Raw genomic sequence first — 17885 nt, 5'->3', positions numbered from 1 at the left:
GCCTTCAGCTCAGGTCATGATCCTGGAGTCCCGGGATCGAGTCCTGCATCGGGCTCCCTGCTCGGCAGGGAGTCTGCTTCTCCTTCTGACCTTCCTCCCTCTCATGTGCTCTCTCTCTCACTCTCTCAAATAAATGAATAAATAAAATCTTTAAAAAAAAAAAAAGAGAAAGAAAGAAAACGAGGCCGTGCAGCCCTGAAGATGTGGAGGAGGGTTCTGCCAGTAAGAGGAAAAATCAGAATGATGACTGTCGAACAGTGCTTGCCACCGAGGGCCATTTTGATCTCTTTACATAAAGATTAGTCTTTGCTACCTCAGCCCACTGGACACCTCCAAACTTCCACTCTGCCTGTCTCTGGGTCAGAATCAGAGCCAAGCGCTCTCAACCTGAATCCTGAATGGGAAACAGGCAGGTTTTGGTTCTGCCTCTCCCTTACTGATGACTGCTACGTGCTGACCCACCTCAGAGAGGGCCCGGACAAGGCCAGTTAATGGAGCATGTTCAGAGCATGGACTCCTGAACAGCCTTTACTGCCACAGCTGAAGTCATTCAGCAGTCAAGGTGAATAATCTCAGTCTTGACCAGAACTTTCTCTGCCCCCAATCTAAATCTTAAAAAACAAAACAAAACAAAACAAAAACCCCCCAGACACGAATCAGAGTTAGCAGAAAGGCCCAGAGCAACCTCTTTTTTTAACTGTCATAAAACAGGCTCCTTTTACCCAGTCCTCATTGGTGGGTACAGCTTGCAGAGGACTGCCTGAGTGACCCCTTGCTATGGTGAAGAGGAATGCGTGGTCCTCTGTGTCCTGACCACGGGGTTCTCTGGTACTATTACAGAAATGGCCTCGCAGGGCAGCCACTGAACCTGTCAGCCCACAAATTAAGCCTTATGCAAAATGAGAATATGTGGCGGTTGCTCTGGGTCACCCAGAGGGATGTACTTCAGCATTATATAGTTCAGCTGCAATTGTCAAGAGTGTAATTCAATTAGGGTATTATTTGCAGGCCAAATCACAGGGATTAATCAGGAACAAGAGCAAAGGTTAACACTGTACTGGAAGCTAACAACAGTGGTCTTTTGTACTAGAAACAAATCATTTTGACAAGGGGCTGGGGTCTTTAAGTCACCACTTTCCAACTTCCTGGCACAGAATTTTGGGGTTCCAGTCAAGTACCATCACACCCAGGAAACTCCATTCAGGTTTCAAGAATTCAACCTTATAAGGAGTTTCATTTATTAGTCCTGTTTCTGCTTGCAAGGCATTTCTTTTCCTCACACCTCCAGAACCACTGGGTGCTTAGAGATAAGGACCACCATGACACCTTTTTTTTTGCCTTAAAGATTTAATTACACGAATCCTGATATCCCATGCCCTAAGTGTGCTCTTTTTGGAAAGAGTTTCAGAAAGTGAACCTGAGCCTATCATAGTACACAGAGTAATTAATTAAGGGAAATCCCTTGTTCCGTAGTGTTATAACTATGAACCATCATTATTGAATGAACTGTGTCCATTTTAGGAGGAATCCGTGTTGTTTTTGCATAAATGATTGCTATGTGGGGCACACAGGAAGCCTATAAAAATTTCTTCCATTTGAAGTAAGTGGTAATTGTGTCTTCAGAAAAGGAGAGAATACAGCCCTTGGGTACTCATCCGAGCACTCAACAGATTCAAAAGCAACCGTGTTTGGTCCTGTTGGCATCACTTGACGTCACTCAAATTACTATGAGATAGAAACGCAGAAAGGACGAGCTAAATGTTCACATAAAAATGTCATTTCTGTGGGATTTGTGGCATCATGATGTGGTAATGCAAGATTCAAACCTTCCCTTGGCTGTCACCCTTGCAGCAAAGGAACCCTTACTTGGAAGTCTGATGTGTACGAGAGACGAGCAGAGACACTCTGGCTAGGGGACTGGGAGCAAGAACAGAACTTGACCCCGCTCCCAGTTAACTCTTCTCTACAGATGGCCCCACAGAGCCCCCGGGGCTCTATTACACATCATCATAAAACTGATGCAGGCATAAAAGCAGCCCGGAAGAGGCTCAGATGGCCCTGGACTCAAAATCTGTGACCTTGGGTGGTAAAAATTGTAATGTCAGTACTAATCTCAACAAAGTTACTTATACCAACTGAGTACTTCCTATGTGCCTTATCTGCATTAACTTAATTCCCCCAATAATATGAGATAGGTACTAATACCACTATTTTATATATGAGGAAACTGAGCTCAGATAGAGATTAAACAGTTTGTCTAAAGATCCCACAGCCAGTCCTAAGTGATGGAGCTGGGATTCAAACCCCAAAGTCTAACTCCCTAGTCCACATTAACAACCAGAAAAACTCTTAAGCTCTTTGGTCCAGTTTGGCCCAACCACCTTGACTATGAGGAGGGTATTAATAATCTTGCAGAAGAGTATCCTGCACGAAGACATTCAATAATTATCATTCTTGGGACGCCTGAGTGGCTCAGTTGGTTAAGCATCTGACTTCACCTCTGGTCATGATCCCAGCGCCCCGGGATCGAGTCCCGCATTGGGCTCCCTGCTCAGCGGGGAGTCTGCTTCTCCCTCTACCCCTACCCCTGCTCATGCTCTCTCTCTCAAATAAATAAATAAAATCTTTTTAAAAAATTAAAAAAAAATAATTATCATTCTTGTCATCACAAGATGTAGAACGTATACCCTCCAGACACTCACTAATTACCTCAATGTTCATTCATCTGCCAAATAGCTCCTGTCCAATGTCTGTGTGAGACAATTAGTACTTGAGAGATGGTTCACAGAACATGCCAATCACAGAATCTTCAAAAAAAATGAGTGATTTGTGGGCCCAAAAAAATCAGTGAAAGGCACCAGAGAAAACAATAAATGAAGTTCAGTGCACAGAAAAGAAGGTACGTATAGAAACAAACAACTGGCTCCTATTCACAAAAGTAAATAAAAGGTGTATGTGACAAGTACTTATTAAACACCTAATATGTACTGCAGACCAACTGAGGTGCTGGAGACGGAGCAGCAAAGCCTCAGTCCTCATGGAACTTAACAATTTGGTTCAGGAAGCCGTCGACACACAAAGAGACAAATGTGAATGTAATAGGTCAGGTGGTGATCAGTGCTGTGAAGAAATATAAACAGGATTATCAGGAGAGAGTGATAGGAGGGGGTGATGCTAATTAGAGAGGATCAGAGAAGACCTCTCTGATGTGGTAACATTGTTGCAGAGATCAGACCGGAGGGTATCTGGAGGACAGCATTCCAGCAAAGGGGGCAGCAAGCACAAAGGTCCTGAGACAGCTAGCGTGCAGGCTAAAGCAAGGTTAAGCCAGAAGGAAAGTGGTAGGAGGTGTGGCCATAAAGGCGGCCAAAGGCCAGAACGCATCTAGAAGTGCTGGCTCCGTTGAGGACTTCAGATTTAATCCTGAGATGGGCAGCCCCTCACGAGCTTTGGAGAGAGGAATGCTGTGATTTGATGTACGTTTCAAGGATCATTCTGCTGCTCTGTGGAAGACAGCCTGGAGAGGGCCAGGAACAGGGCAGGGACTACTCAGAAGACTATGCATGAATCTTGCAGACCCCAGGCGAGTCTAGCAAGGCACGCACAAGCCTTATTCAATGAAAGACACAAAACTCAAATGGGTGAGATGAGGTCCTGAATAAGTAAGAACTCTACTGTGTCCCTAGAGAAGATGTAACATAATAAAGATTTTTTATCCCTCATTAATTTACTGAAAGCTAACATTTTATAGTGCTTAGGACTGTTCTTGGCACCTTATGTGGGTAAACCTAGCAACCCTCTAAGGTTGGTACTATTATTATTCCCATTCTGAGTATGAGGAAACTGAGGCCTGGGTCAGGTAAATAGCTTGTTGTAGAGCTAGGATTTGAGCCAAGCAGCCTGGCTGCAGGGGTTCCTCCTGACCAATCTGCAAAGAATGCCTTGGGATGTCTTAGAATCGCCTCTCTACAAGCTCTCACACCTGTTCCAGGCACAGCAGCCCAAGGAGCCCTCCTAGGAGGAATCAGCCAAGGTGGAGGATGAAGGAAAGGGAAGAAGGAGGGAGAACTTTGTGCTAGGAAGGCAGAAGGATGGGCCTCCTGGGTTCTGCACAACCCATGCCAAGGGCCTTTCCTCCTTGTCCATCCCAGATCCTCACCTGCAGATCCTGTGTTAAGGCAAAGCCCCAAGGGTCACATACAGTTCTCTGAGACAGGGCATTTTGCCAGAGGCTTCATCATTTTCGGAATGCCAATGTGGAGAAATTGGGAGGCAGGGAGAGGAATGACCCCATACCAGCTGCCTTCTTTAGGAGGTGTCCATTCATTCCTCACAGCCATCCAAGAGCTCTAAGGTGTGAGGGTCTGACCCTGTGGCTCCGATCTCAATTCACATGAGCCCCTGGCAGCTTCCAGGTTTGACTCTATGAAAGTACGGCTAGGAAATCCGTGCTCTTGACTGTTTCCTCTTGGTGGGGCTTCGGAGGCCCTAACCTAGACAGGACATCCCAATCTATGGAGCCTCTGGAAAGCATTAGTCAGGGCTCTCAAGAGCCCTTCTGTTCACTGAGAAACTAAGAGCCTGACAGATGACAGCTAGAACATGTTATAGTGTCACCAAGAACATGAAGACTCTTCAACCCACACCCCCCCCCCACCCCAGGCACCAACACCCAGAACCCTCCGTGAGTCCGATTCTCTCTGCAGGGTGGAAGAAGCAGCAAATGCCTGGCAAGGGGCAATGGGGCAATATCAGGTACCCACACACATCCTGGACTTTAGCCACACTCAGCCCAAACCCCCCTCCCCGGCCTCCTCCAGCTGAAGCTCCACACGACGAGGAGCCAAGTCCCAAAGAAGCATGCCCGGCATGGCAAATAAGGTCATGGACTTGTTATCAGGTCAGGACGGAAAGAGGACCTGGGATCTTCGGGAAAGATTTACAATGACAGGTTTATTCTAATCAATACGGGCATGGGTTCCCCCTGTCGCAGAGTTAATTAGCCCAAACAGCCCACTGGCAGCCTTTTCCAATTAACCAGTTTTGCTGGATCTTTTCTAGGGAATATCCCTAACTGGCGAATGTGGATAAGTCAGTTATATACATAACATACAACATGGCATAAAGAACATAAAGAACATTCTCTCTCTTTTTTTTTTAAGATTTATTTATTTGAGAGAGAGAGAGTACGAGCAGGATGGGCAGAGGGAGAGGGAGAGAGAGAATCCTCAGGCAGACTCCCTGCTGAGCACGGAGCTTGACGTGGAGCTGGATCGATCCCAGAACCCTGAGATCATGACCTGAGCCAAAATCAAGAGTCAGATGCCAGGGCACCTGGGTGGCTCAGTCAGTTAAGCATCTGCTTTCATCTCTGGTCATGATCCCAGTGTCCTGGGATAAAGCCCCATGTCAGGCTCCCTGTTCAGAGGGGAGTCTGCTTCTCCCTCTCCCTCTACCCCTCCCCCCCGCTCATGCTCTCACTTTCTCCCAAATAAATAAAATCTTTAAAAAAAAAAAAAAAGAAAAAGAGTCAAATGCTTAACCGACTGAGCCACCAGGTGCCCCAAGAACAATCTTTAGGGAATGAGGTGAATCGATACCAAACTGCCTCCGGATTCCCAAACACACTGGAGACCAGCTGGGGAAGGGAGCTGACATGGGCATTACGGTGGCAAAGTCGCCAGACTTGGAGTTTCCTTTCGGCTCGACTGTGATAAGCCATGATGTGCTCTGGCCAGTTTTCAGTAAAAGTGATCTTATTGCAGCCAAACTGCCTCCGAGCCAGGACCCACGCCATGCTGCAGTCGGAGACCTGCCACCGTGCGGTGTGCCCACACCATCTTGGCAGCCCTAACCTCACACCAGGTATCAAAGAATCCTACGAGTCTGAACTCCTACACCAAGAGATGGCACGCACAGTGAAAGACAATACATCTACCAAGGGGCTTCTCGCTGTGCCAGAAAGAAAGGTCAGGAGGGAAAAGGGTTCCTCAAGTGTGGAGGGCAAGCCGTGAGTGGTGAGGGCTCCCTGCCCGTACCTGCGATGATCCCGTCCATTTGCTCCAGAGCAGCTTCCAGAGCGTGACTGGCATCCGAAGCCATGACTCCTTTCCCCTCGGTCTCCTCCTTCTCCTACCGAAAATGCAAGCACAGAACAAAGGAAAAGTCACAGAGAGGTCCACGTGCTGCGCGCAAGCCCGCCAGCCCTCCTTCATCGTGGCACAGCACGCTCCCACAGGATCCTGGCGGGCGAGCCCCCGATTCTGTCATCTCTCTTGCCCTCCTGGCACGATCGCGCCGTCTCCACGAACCTTTAGCATGCGATCCAGCTCACTCCTGAAATGAGGAGCCGCCGTTAGAGTCCCAGGTTCCAGAAGCTGCCTCCAGCATGGAGGAAGCGCCTCTGCGAGTCAGGGACAGAGGATGTGCCCTGCAGAGGGGGTTGCGATGGTCTCAGCAGGCACGCAGCTGTCTCCCGGCTGCATCCTCCTGCACCTGCAATGCTTTCGTTGGGTAGGTGTGACCTGGGCTGAGACCCCCACGACCACTTTCACTTCTCGGATGGTCCAAAGGGCCTTGGAAAGCTGCAGGCACGCTGTCGTGGGGAGAGTTCTGTCCCAGGAACTTGGAGCCCTTCCTCTTACCATGTGAGTTCTACTCTACCCAACACCATGCAAGGTGCAGCATCCCATCTCCTCAGGCCTGAAGGGCGTTTCCAAGGACACACAGTGCAGCCACTCCCCCCGTGCTGAGTCTCCCGTCTAAGGGGGAAGATGGCGGTTGGTGCCATCTCTGGACAACCCTGCCTCTACAAAAGGTCTTTCAGCTAAACTGTCTTCCTGCAGCCTCTTCTCATTTTTCTTGCTTCCCACCTGCTCCCTGGCTGGCAGGGAGAGACTGACAACAGTATTTGCAATCCCTAGTTCACATCCATAAACTGGAGGCAGGAACTGTTGTTTGCTCCTTCAGCAAAAGCCCCACGTGTACCCAATGGGCATAAGTGCTATGGAGAACAGAGGCCTGGCTCCTCTACCCCAGGATGGCACGGGTCAGGAAACAGGGGGTCCTGAGGGTCTTGGCCCATGTTCCCTGTGGAGTTGGACTTTCAAAGAGAAGAAAGCAAAGTGAGCAGCCATAGAGAAGTGGCTTTGGAGATGGTGTGGATAAAGATTTTAGGACTACAAAGAACCACAGGGGACTGTACCAGGCAGTAGCAGTTCAAATAGTCTGGGTTCAAACACTGCTCTGCCATTTACTACGTGATCTCTGAGCCTCAGTATCCTCATCTGTAAAATGGGGATAATACCAGCACTTGATTCACCATGTTGACGACATGATTAAATGAGGAATTAATATTTCATAGAAAATACTTAGTACATTCCCTTACAGACAGTAAGTGCTCAACATAAGCTAGCTGTTTTTCTTTTTGTTTTTGAAGTGAGGCAATAATCTCAGGATGTATTTGTGCCAGGACAGCTCATTGGAGGAGAGACTTTAAACTCAATAGGGTAGGCTCCGGGAGGGAGAACCCAGGTAAGTCCAAGAGGCTGGTTCCCCTGGGCATGGCAAAGAGAGATAAGCAACAATGTGTGTGGAGGGGGAAGGCGGTGATTCATAGGCGCAAAGGCCAAGGAGGGTTTGGGAATAGGCACTGGGCTTCAGCAGGCCAAGAACCATTGCACAATCAACTCAGGAATGAGAATGGGAGCTTGTGGAGGGGGTGGGAGCCTCGTCGGCACCTCAGGGCTGTGGCAGGAGCCAGGCAAGGCTGCACAAGGAACAGAGCTGCCCCTGCTGAGAAGAGCAGCCAGACAGCTGGGGACCCCAAACGCCCGTGTGCAGATCTCAGGGCCTAAATGGAAGCAAGCTTGGGGGCGGGGCGGGAGTGGGGGAGGAAGGAGAGGTAGCAGGAAAGTGGGGCGAAGCAGAAGCAGGGCAATAATTGGCACATTCCCACCTGTTCAGAGACATTGAAAGTCTGAAATACTTCCCTCTGAGGACTTTCCCCTACTCCTGAAAAAAATCCAAACTGCTCACTCACTGTGACCTCTAAAGAGGCAGTGTAGGATCTGGCCAGGCCAACCCCACGTTGCTCTCCGCATTGCTCATGTTCTAGCAGCATTGGTCTCCTGTCTTCCCCCCAACACTCCAAGACCTTCTACTCTGCAACTTTCCACCTGCCATCCCCTCAGCCCTGAGCGTGCTTTCCCAGCTCTCTGCATGGCTGGTTTCTCCTCATCTTCCAGGTTTCAGCTCCCATGTGTCCTCTGAGAGAGGCCTTCCTTGCACACCTCCATCTACAGCAGCCCTTAAAGCACAGCAATTCTAAAGTATCTCGTCCATATGCTTTCTTCCTTGCTAACTGGCCTTGCTTACCTCCCCATGGAGGCAGGGGGACCCTGTCTGCCTTGTTCACCCCTATATGCCCAGTGCCTAGCGGAGTGCCTGGCACTCAGAAATTTATGAATAAATACTTGTGAATAATGGGTAGGTCCATTCCACCAACATTCCCTGAACCCTGTAATGCTGCATACTAGGGAGATATTGATAAATCAGACCTAGTCCCCACCCCCATGGACCAGGCAGTCTAGTGAAGACAACAGTAAAAACAAATAATTATGGGGGTGCCTGGGTGGCTCAGTCGTTGGGCGTCTGCCTTCGGCTTGGGTCGTGATCCCAGGGTCCTGGGATCGAGCCCCGCATTGGGCTCCCTGCTTGGCGGGAGGCCTGCTTCTCCCTCTCCCACTCCCCCTGCTTGTGTTCCCTCTCTCGCTGTGTCTCTCTCTGTCAAATAAATAAAATCTTAAAAACAAAAACAAAAACAAAACAAAACAAAACACCAAATAATTATGACGCAATATGGGGTATATGCTGATTGAGGCAGGTATGCTGCTTCCCTGGGTCTTGAAGGATGAGTAGAAGCTTTCTCAGAAGATAAGGAGGAGAATGCTATTGTAGGCAGAGGGGGTGGAAAAGCAGAGAAGCATGTAAGGGCAGGAGGGAGTTGGCAAATATCACCATGGTTGGTGAGATTCTACCGGAGCATCCAGCTGCTCATGATGAGTCAAAACCTTCCACGGAATTCACATGAGTGTGACAAGGGCAGGTAATGAGAGGAGCTTGGAGTCACACCCACCACTTCAGGGGTCTGGATGTCGGTACACAACACACCAAGTGGCCTCAGATGTAAACAGGACAGGTTTTTGAGAAGGAGGTTCTCCTATTTCAACAGACAGGCCCCACATGGGGCCCTCTTAGCAGGGTAGAAGGGGAGAGGACAGTTGGAAGGTGCCCAGCCCGGAGGGCCCAGGCCACGTCCCCCTGCAGTAGAAGCGCCATAAAAGGAGCCCCATGGGCCTTCTGCCCAGTGATGAGTTTGTACTTGGCAAATAGCAAGTTGGGTGGACCCGTGGGAGGTGGTGTGAAGTGAAACGTGAGTCAAAGGTGTATCATATGTACACCCTGGGAGCCTGGGCCGGTAGTTGGGAGCACTCAGAAGCCAGAACCTGTTTCCGGCAGCGGATGAGCTCAGTTCCAGACCTGCTAGGTCTGGGGCGATGGCAGGACACCTGGGTAAGAAGGGGCCTCGCCAGCTGCCATCACAGGGCAGCTGTGAGGTGTCAGCGGTGTGGGGGACAGACAGACCTTGGAAGGGCCAAACATGCCATCGATGTAAGGCCTCCAGCTCCCTCCGTGAGCACAGACACTCTCATCAGAACAGGGAAGCCACAAGGCTGCCAATCATTCCTGGTCTGGCAGCTAGCAGGCGTTTTCTCCTTGGACCCCCGTCAAGGTTAGAGCTCCTGTTGGTAACACAGGATGGGACAATCACGGCCCTCAAGGAACTTGGGGCCTCAGAGGCAAACACGCCAGATGGCAGCATTTAGTGTCTGTTCATCCCTGCAGGGACACAGCACCCCCCTTGGGAGCCTAGGTTCATCAGGGATGTGGGGCTTAAGTGCACAAATCTCCAGAAGGAGGGTGCTTGGACACCTCCTAGAGAGAAGCGAGGTGAGAGGCGACGACCCAAAGCGGCTGGGAGAGAGCCACATCCCGGGGAAGACTCTAAAGGCCCAAGTGAAAAGCAGGGCAAGCTCTAAGCAGGTGGTGGGGAGTGGAAGTGAAATCACATTCTCTACCAATGACAGGAGACCCAACCAGGGGCCTGACACAGCATGGACGCCAGAGGAAGAGACAGCGTGCCCAGGGGACTCCCTCGCGGGGGGTGCCCCCAGCCCAGGAAGGAGAGGGGCAGGCAGAGGATAACGGTGCTTTTAACGAGCTCAGTACAGTGACAGTTGTTCTAGTGGCCAAAACCAGCTTTCATTCTCTCTGGACACCTGGACAATTCATGGAGCCCTGCACTGGATGGTGGAGGAGCAGGCAGACGTCTCTTACTGAGAGACTAGCTCATCCCTAGCTACAAAGAAGAGGCCAGGATGGTAAGAAAGGGTGTAGCCCACGTACCATTCACCCTTCCCTTCACCCACAGGCCTCTCTAGACACTGTATTCCTCCTATCTGTGACGATGTCCCACTAACGCAGAACTTGACCCTCTTTGCTACCAGCCAGAGAGAAAATGACCCTGTAGCTATAAAGCCAGCCAACATGGGACAGCCATGTTTTTAGAATGACAGTGTCTGGTGACAGATGTCATAGCCACCTGAACTGCACCACACAAAGGCCAGTTGGGCACCTGGACGTTGATCAGGGTGCAGTATTAAGGGTTCTGAAGTTTGGAAAGTGAGCCACAATTAGCCGCCCATTATCTGATGCACTCTCAGGCAGGCAGTAATTTAGATATTGCATTAGCAGGAACTGTTGATTAAGATAAATCTTGGGCAAGCAACCTTGCCTTATCCCACCCATACTGAAGTGCAAGTTTCCATTCCATTTTATAAAGTACTTTCCTGTCAGTAAAAGTGGTTAGAGCTGCAAGTGTCTTGGGCAGGCTGCCAATGGCCCGGACAAAGGAAGGAATCAGAAACAGATCCAGAGTCCCTGGTACCCTTACTCCTCCAAGGTCTCTATGCCATGGACACAGCTGAGCCAGAGCTGGGACCTGACTCCTTGGCAGCTGCGTCCAGGCAGAGGGGTGGGGAAGGACGGTGTCCCCAAGTAGAAGGCAAGGCCTGGGGAAGGAACCCTCAACCAGGAACCTACCACTACCAAACTTGGACTCATCATACACCTCCTCCTCCCCCACACGGCCACCAAGTGGTAAAGAAGCGTCACCATATCACAACCAACCAAAGCCTTTTCCCCACAATTTACAGGTTGCCCAGAAACCAGAACTACTCTTAAATGGTCATTTTAAGAAATACCTCTTGCTATTCCTATGCTTGGGAGACAGCTTCTTAAGGTATAAGAAATTTATCAATTTGGGGTAAGAGAGCAAGAAACCATTTTCAGTATTTAAAAAAAACAGGAAGATGGAAGACATACAAGGGAAATTGATGGCAGGGCCAACATTCTCGATCACATCCTATCTCATCCAATAACACCTTTATTTTCAGAGCACAAAGAAGAAAGATCATAGGTTTCATAGCCAGACAGTCTTGAGTTAAAACATGCACTCTGTGACATAATGGCTGTGGGTCTTTAGACAAGTTATTTAACCCCTCTCAGACTAAACGGTCTCATCTATAAAACTGCATTGTTACCAGTGAAAGCAAACAAGATCGACCTCAGGGAAATACCGCAGACTGAGCCAAACATCTAATTTAGCTATCCACCACAACAACAGTAGAGGAATTTATTTTGAAAGACATAAACCCACAAGGACACAGAGAAGTGATAGGAGACGTAAGGGCAACATCTCTGCAGCAAACGTAAAAGGGCAGCCGGTCCATGTTGGAGAGCTTCCCAAAGCTTGGGGAGAGATTTCTCCACTAACACGAAATTCACAGGACACCTCATGCATCAGAACACCCAAAGAGATTTATGTCGCTGATGAGGAAGTTGTTTAATTCAATGATAAGAAAATAGAAAACCAAGCAAGTGACAAAAGAATTGCATGGAAACCAAAAAGTAAAAGTAACCCCAGACCTTATCTAACCGGAAGTGTGTGGGCAGCCTGGTGGGGATGGACCATGCTTGTGGGCAGTGGGGGTGGGTCTGGAAAGGCAGCGGAGGATTCCTCACTGCATGGAGTGCTGACTCAGAAGTCACTAGATAATGACAACTGAAAAAAATAACAAAGCAACAGAACAAGCCTTTCTTCAGCGATAGGGATAAAAATACTCAAAAATGTAAAGAGGCTGCATCTGAGGAAGAGCAATGGGGATGGGTAGGCGGGAAGACAACAGCTGTTTTAACAAACCATGCACAATTATTTGACTGTTTAAACTGTGTAGATATATGCTAGTGATCAAAATAAAAACAACCAAAATGACTTAAAAAGGTAGTATGTGTGGTGTGCCGGGCACAGAGTAGAGACTCCGTGTGTGTTCCTTCCTCCTCTTCCGCAGGTATCTGTTAGCTACTCGCTGGTTTATCCCATGCTGTCTCACGTAATCCCCACACACCACTTACGAATTGTCCCACTTTGCCGATGAGCAAAAAATCAGGCAGCTTGCCTGAGGATGCACACCGTCCTTCCACTTTGCCTCTGAAACGGAAACCCTGTAGAGGGTTAGGAGCACAGGAGGATCTAATATACCTTCTCAAAAAGGAAGACTTTGGCTGAAAATGGACAGGGCTGGTGGGGGAGCAGTGCACTGGTGAACACAGGAAAACCAGGTGAGAGATGAAGGTAGCTTGGGCCAGAATGAAGGTGGTAAATGTTCTAATTCTTGATATATATTGAAGGCAAAGCCAGCAAGCTATACTGATGGAGTGGACATGGGAGAGAGGAGTCAGAATGACTATGAGGTTTTTGCCCTGAGTCTCTGGGAGACTGGGAGGGCTGCAGGAGCAACTGGAGGGAAGAGGGATCAGGAGATTGGTTTTGGGAACGTTCAGTTTAAGGTGCCTAAGGTGGAGGGGCGGGCCGGAGGGGGGGCGGGCGGCATGCCTGGGTTAAGTGTCTGCTTTCGGCTCAGGTCATGATCCCAGGGTCCTGGGATTGAGCCCCACATCAGGCTCCTTGCTCAGTGAGGAATCTGCTTCTCCCTCTCCCTCTGCCCCTCCCCGCTCATGCTCTCTCTCTTTCTCTCAAATAAATAAAATCCTTAAAAAAAAAAAAAAAAAAGATGCCAAAGGGGACAACTAGGAAGATATGCTGATGGGGCGCCCGGGTGGCTCAGTCAGTTAAGTGACTGCCTTCGGCTCAGGTCATGATCCCAGGGTCCTGGGATTGAGCCCCGCATGGGGTTCCCTTCTCGGCAGGAAGCCTGCTTCTCCCTCTCCCACTCCCCCTGCTTGTGTTCCCTCTCTCGCTGTCTCTCTTTCTCTCTGTCAATTAAATAAATAAATAAAATCTTAAAAAAAAAAAAAGGGAAGATATGCTGAGTAAGGCATTTGGAAATATGAGTCTGATGTTTGGAGGTAAGTCTGGCTGCAGAGAATCTGGGAGCTATCTCACCAAGATGGAATTTAAAACAACTGCATGAAGTAACCTAAGTAGTGTAGAGGGAGAGAGAGCGGAAGGAAGGAGGAAATGGAAGGAAAGGGAAGGGAAGGGCAAAGAAAAGAAAAAAGCAAAGCAAAGCAAGAGGCCCCAGAAGTCTCTGGAACACTTCAACACAGCCATCAGGGAGAAGAACCAACAAAGGGGACTGAGGAGGAACAGCCAGGCAAATTGAGGAAGTGCTGCCCTAGAAATCACAGAGGGTTCAGGATGGAGAAGGATGTAATCAGGAGAGCCAAGTCCGCTGAGTCAGACCAGAGACGGTCTTCTCTCCCAGTGCTCACTGCTGGTGATCTCATCTGCTCCCACAGCCTCACCTGTCCCTGCATTAGCTCACCCTAGACTCCTGCAAGCACCTCCTAACTGGCTGCCTGCCTCCAGGCAGCCCCATCCACCCACCCTGAACTGAAGATTCGCCTGACTCAGTGGTCCTCAAACACTGGTGTTCATCAGTCACCCGGACAACAACACAAGCACAGAGGTCTGGTCTCAGGGGCTCATCAGCCCCTAGAATTCATGCCTTTTACCACATGGACTCAGCCTACCGGGTTGCAACTTTGAACTTCCATCACACCCCTCGGACCAACCTCTGCCCCATCCCAAGCAAGTGTCTTTTCATCTGTGGACAGACATTAGTTGACTGCACCAGTTGCTTTCCTGCTTTATGCCCAAGCCAGTAGCTTTCCTTGCTAAATTCCCCATCTTCTCTTCTAGCCAATTCTTCCAGGAAACCAAACTTGATCCTGCCTACCTAAATATGATCTCCCCATCTCTTATTTTTTGGGGAAAGGAAGGAAAGCGGCAGTGCACAGCCATCTCCCCTGTAACTCTTCTGTGTGTCTTGGCCCCTGAGGTCACCCCCATTCCGTAAGCCCTGGGGACACTTTCACAGATTCACTGATAAAACTATTCATCGTCAGTGGGAAACCAGAGCCTGAGAGATAGGTGTGCCCCTGACCCACACCTGACATCCACTTCCCTCTCCATGCCCTCACACCTGGCAGGCCCCAAAAGATGGCCTTCTCCAATATGCTCCCCACCCACCATGGTGATGTTACCACGGTCGTCAAGCCAGAAACCTGGGAGTCATCCCGGGCCTTCCCTCCTCTCATCCACATCCAGGGGGCCTCCACATTCAGCAAAGTCTCCCTCTCATATCCGTCCCCTCCTCTTCTCCTGCCCCACTTCAGGTCACATCATCTCCCATCAGAAGGCCCACGATGGCTTCCTGCCTACAGCCTCACTCCCACACACCCCTCCTGCTCCACCCTGCTGCCAAGAGCATGGGGCTATTCCACAAGCCTAACCGAGGCACTCCAGCACTTGTACGACCGCTCACCAGCCTCTACCCCAGACGGAACGGGAAGGGCCCATGAGATAGTCAAGAGCATGCACTCTAGCCAGGCTGCATTTGGGCCCACATTCTTCCGTCATGGGCTCTGTCCTTGCACAAGTTCCTTAACCTCACTGAGCTTCATTTCCCCTATTTATAAAGTGCAGGTGAAAATATACACATAGTGGGATTATGGGGATGCAGTGAGATACCGTAAGCAGAAGTCCTCTGCAATTCCAGCGTCATGATTCTAGGGATTCCCCCCCACATGGAAGTGACCACTCCGACCCAGTCCCCCTCTCCATGCCTATGACAGACTTCCCTCACAGCACCTGGAACTCTCTAGAGCACCGGCCACTTGTGTGTGTGACTCCTTTGTCTGCGTGGTAAGCTCTTAGTGGGCAGGGCAGTGTCTCTGAAGCCCAGAGCTCGGCCCCGGACCTGGCTCAGAGCAGGCCAGCTCATGTGTGTTGAATGGACAGACAGAACCACACCGCTGCCTGAGGGAGGCAGCGGGAAGCTGACCAGGGGCAAAATTCCTCTCCATCTGTGGTTCTTAAAACAAGTTACCCACTTCCAAAATACAATGGGACAGGTATAGGACAGACAGTCCCCTTCCATGAAGGAGAAGAGGTCACTGGTCTAAACGGGAAATTGAGAGGCTCCCATGGGTGGCAGGGGCCTGAGCAGCCCTCGGAGGCCCTGTCCAGTCTGGAGGCCTCTGTCCCCAAAGGGAAGGGCCTGATGGGGAGGAAAAGCAGCCCATGTGGCCTCAGGGCAACGGCCGGGCCTGCAGACCCCGTCTCTGTGGCAGGACTGAAGGACAGGCCACAGACGCTGGCTTTCTGTCGGGACACAGGAGGGGATGTCAGAACATGGAGCAGTGGGAGCAGGACAGGGGGCCAGGGGGCTGAGAAAGCGGCCTTTAGTGACTATCTGAGTCTGATCAAAGCAAAGAGGTGGAGCCTGGATTTCTTCTTCTCCGGAACAGAAGCTTACGTAGCCTCAGAAAAACCGCACAGGAGACAAGAAAGCCTCCGAAGGTGAAAAAGCCACTGACCTTGGGGTCACTTCTGATAACAAACATCCGTTTGACGCTTTCGGCTGCAAAGGTATTGTCCACACACAGGCTTCTCATTCCCACCGAGACACCCCAGGTCAGGCTGCTCGGTTTGGTCGGCCAGTGAAGCTGAGGCTGGGGGGCTGCGACGGGCCGGAACTGCCCAAAGGGCCCGAAGCCTAGACATGGTGCCGGGCCCAGCGGGGGACGAAGGCAGGATTCCTTGCTTAGCGTCTTTCTTCCCCGCGGTGCCAGTTTAGTGAGCCGTGTGTGCTGGGCATTCCCCGCCCCTCCCTGCTGGGCGAGTCCCTAAAGAGCCCTAAGAATGTTTGTGCTGGAGCCCAGCTCCATGCAACCCGCTGGAAGGAGTCCTTTTTCTTTCTGGCCCTTCCATTGAAACCCTAGCCCAAGTCCTGTCACATGTCACCCCTCCATCACCGGGCTCCTCTGGCACATCCAAACCCAGATGCTTCCACTTAAGCTCTTACCCAAAGGGCTCAAGCCCTTCTCCCCAAACCGCAGCCCTGCAGACAAGGCTCCACGACCCCAAATAGTTCTCCCACCAACACGCAGCCATAGCAGGGGACTCGGTCACACAGCTCAACACCCTCCTCAGAGGAATGCAACGGATAGCATCAGGCGCAGCCACCTCACCTCTGGGTGCCGTGAGGCCGGACTTCCTCCCAGCTCAGCTGTCTCCCAGACTCAGGAGCAGGGCCAACATCCTCCCTCCTGCTCGGAATGGCAAGCTTCTTAAGAGAAACACCACCCCCAAAGACATGAGCATGAGACACCACAGGTCCAGCCCACAAGGAGGACCACGGGGTCTGGCCAGGAAATGGGTGTGAGCAAGCGTGAGGTTGTCATGGCTCACACCCAAACAGCACATCGGACCTTCTGGGCTTCAGGACACCGAGGAGTTGATGTTGGGTTCCCATCCAGGTCTTTGCTTAATATTTTTAAACACTTGCTTCCCCTTCCTCTGACTGTTCTCACCTCCCATTTCTGCTCTTGACATTCTGCCTCCCAGCTCGTCCTTTTCCCCAGTTCAAGGGCTTACTGTAGTGAAGGGGCCATGGCAATCTCAGTGACCAGGGCCACGGGCCTCAACTCAGGCCTGCCGAGGAAAGGTTGGGGCAGATCTCAGAAGACAAGCAAGGCAAGTACTCCAGTGAGGAGAGGGATCAAGGGGTGGGGCAGGCAGGCCAGAATCTGTGCCTTTGGGAAGAGGGAGCTGGTGAGCCAGACAGTGTCCAGCGGACAGAGCATCACCACGCCCCCCATCAAGGTGCCCCTTACCATGTGCTTACAACAAGTCCATCTGTGTCTTCACTGCGGTGGGGGCTCACTGCAGCCACTTAGAGAACTTGGGATGGAAGGTTCTTTCCCTTCCCTCTGAGAGTCTCAGAAATTGCAAGTCTGAGGAGTAGACATAAATGAGTGTCCCCTTCCAGGTGGGATGTGAAGGACCGCGCCTCAGCCACAACACCTCACTTGCTCGAAGACCTCGCTGCCTGCCCCATGGCCCCCACTATCCACGAGCCAGCAAATGATGGCATGCCACCTGGCGCCCTGCAGTCTCCGCCTGTGTGCAAAAGCCGCCTGCTCCAGAGGTTCACAGGGAGTTTCCCCGGGCCTACAGAAGCAGCAGCTCCTGCAAAAATGCTTTGTCCTCATTCCCTCATTTAAGCTTCCTGGCCACCCTGCGATGGATAGATTATCATTATCAGCCCCATTTTACAAAAGAGGCAACCAAGATACAAAGATGTTAAGACACTGCCTGAGGTCACATGGTTGCTGACAGTCCTTCCATGGAGGTCTTCCAGACAGTCTGTCTGTCACCTAAGTCCCTGCTTGCTCTCCCCACCACACTGCCTTCCCCTGCAGATTTGCTCAGAGGAGTGAAGGCTGGGATACGGGAC

The 17885-nt window shown here is 50.7% G+C and overlaps 1 protein-coding gene across 5 annotated transcripts in view; it reads right to left on the bottom strand.

The window, feature by feature from the left end:
* The window catches only part of LOC123857404 (liprin-beta-2), a 176925-nt gene that overhangs the window by 111890 nt on the left and 47150 nt on the right, over window positions 1–17885 (bottom strand). For all 5 annotated transcript variants that reach the window (XM_045894209.3, XM_045894210.3, XM_045894212.3 and 2 more), the window contains exon 2: window positions 6039–6132. In XM_045894209.3, the coding sequence (XP_045750165.2) occupies window positions 6039–6132 (94 nt within the window). The remainder of the gene's footprint in view (window positions 1–6038; window positions 6133–17885) is intronic.

This window comes from Mirounga angustirostris, unplaced genomic scaffold (genome assembly GCF_029215605.1).
Source record: "Mirounga angustirostris isolate CCGP_5_RB_7025 unplaced genomic scaffold, mMirAng1.0.hap1 SCAF_13, whole genome shotgun sequence".
Lineage (NCBI taxonomy): Eukaryota > Metazoa > Chordata > Mammalia > Carnivora > Phocidae > Mirounga > Mirounga angustirostris.
Note: the sequence above shows the minus strand (reverse complement) of the source record. Positions and strands in the feature narration are given on the sequence as shown.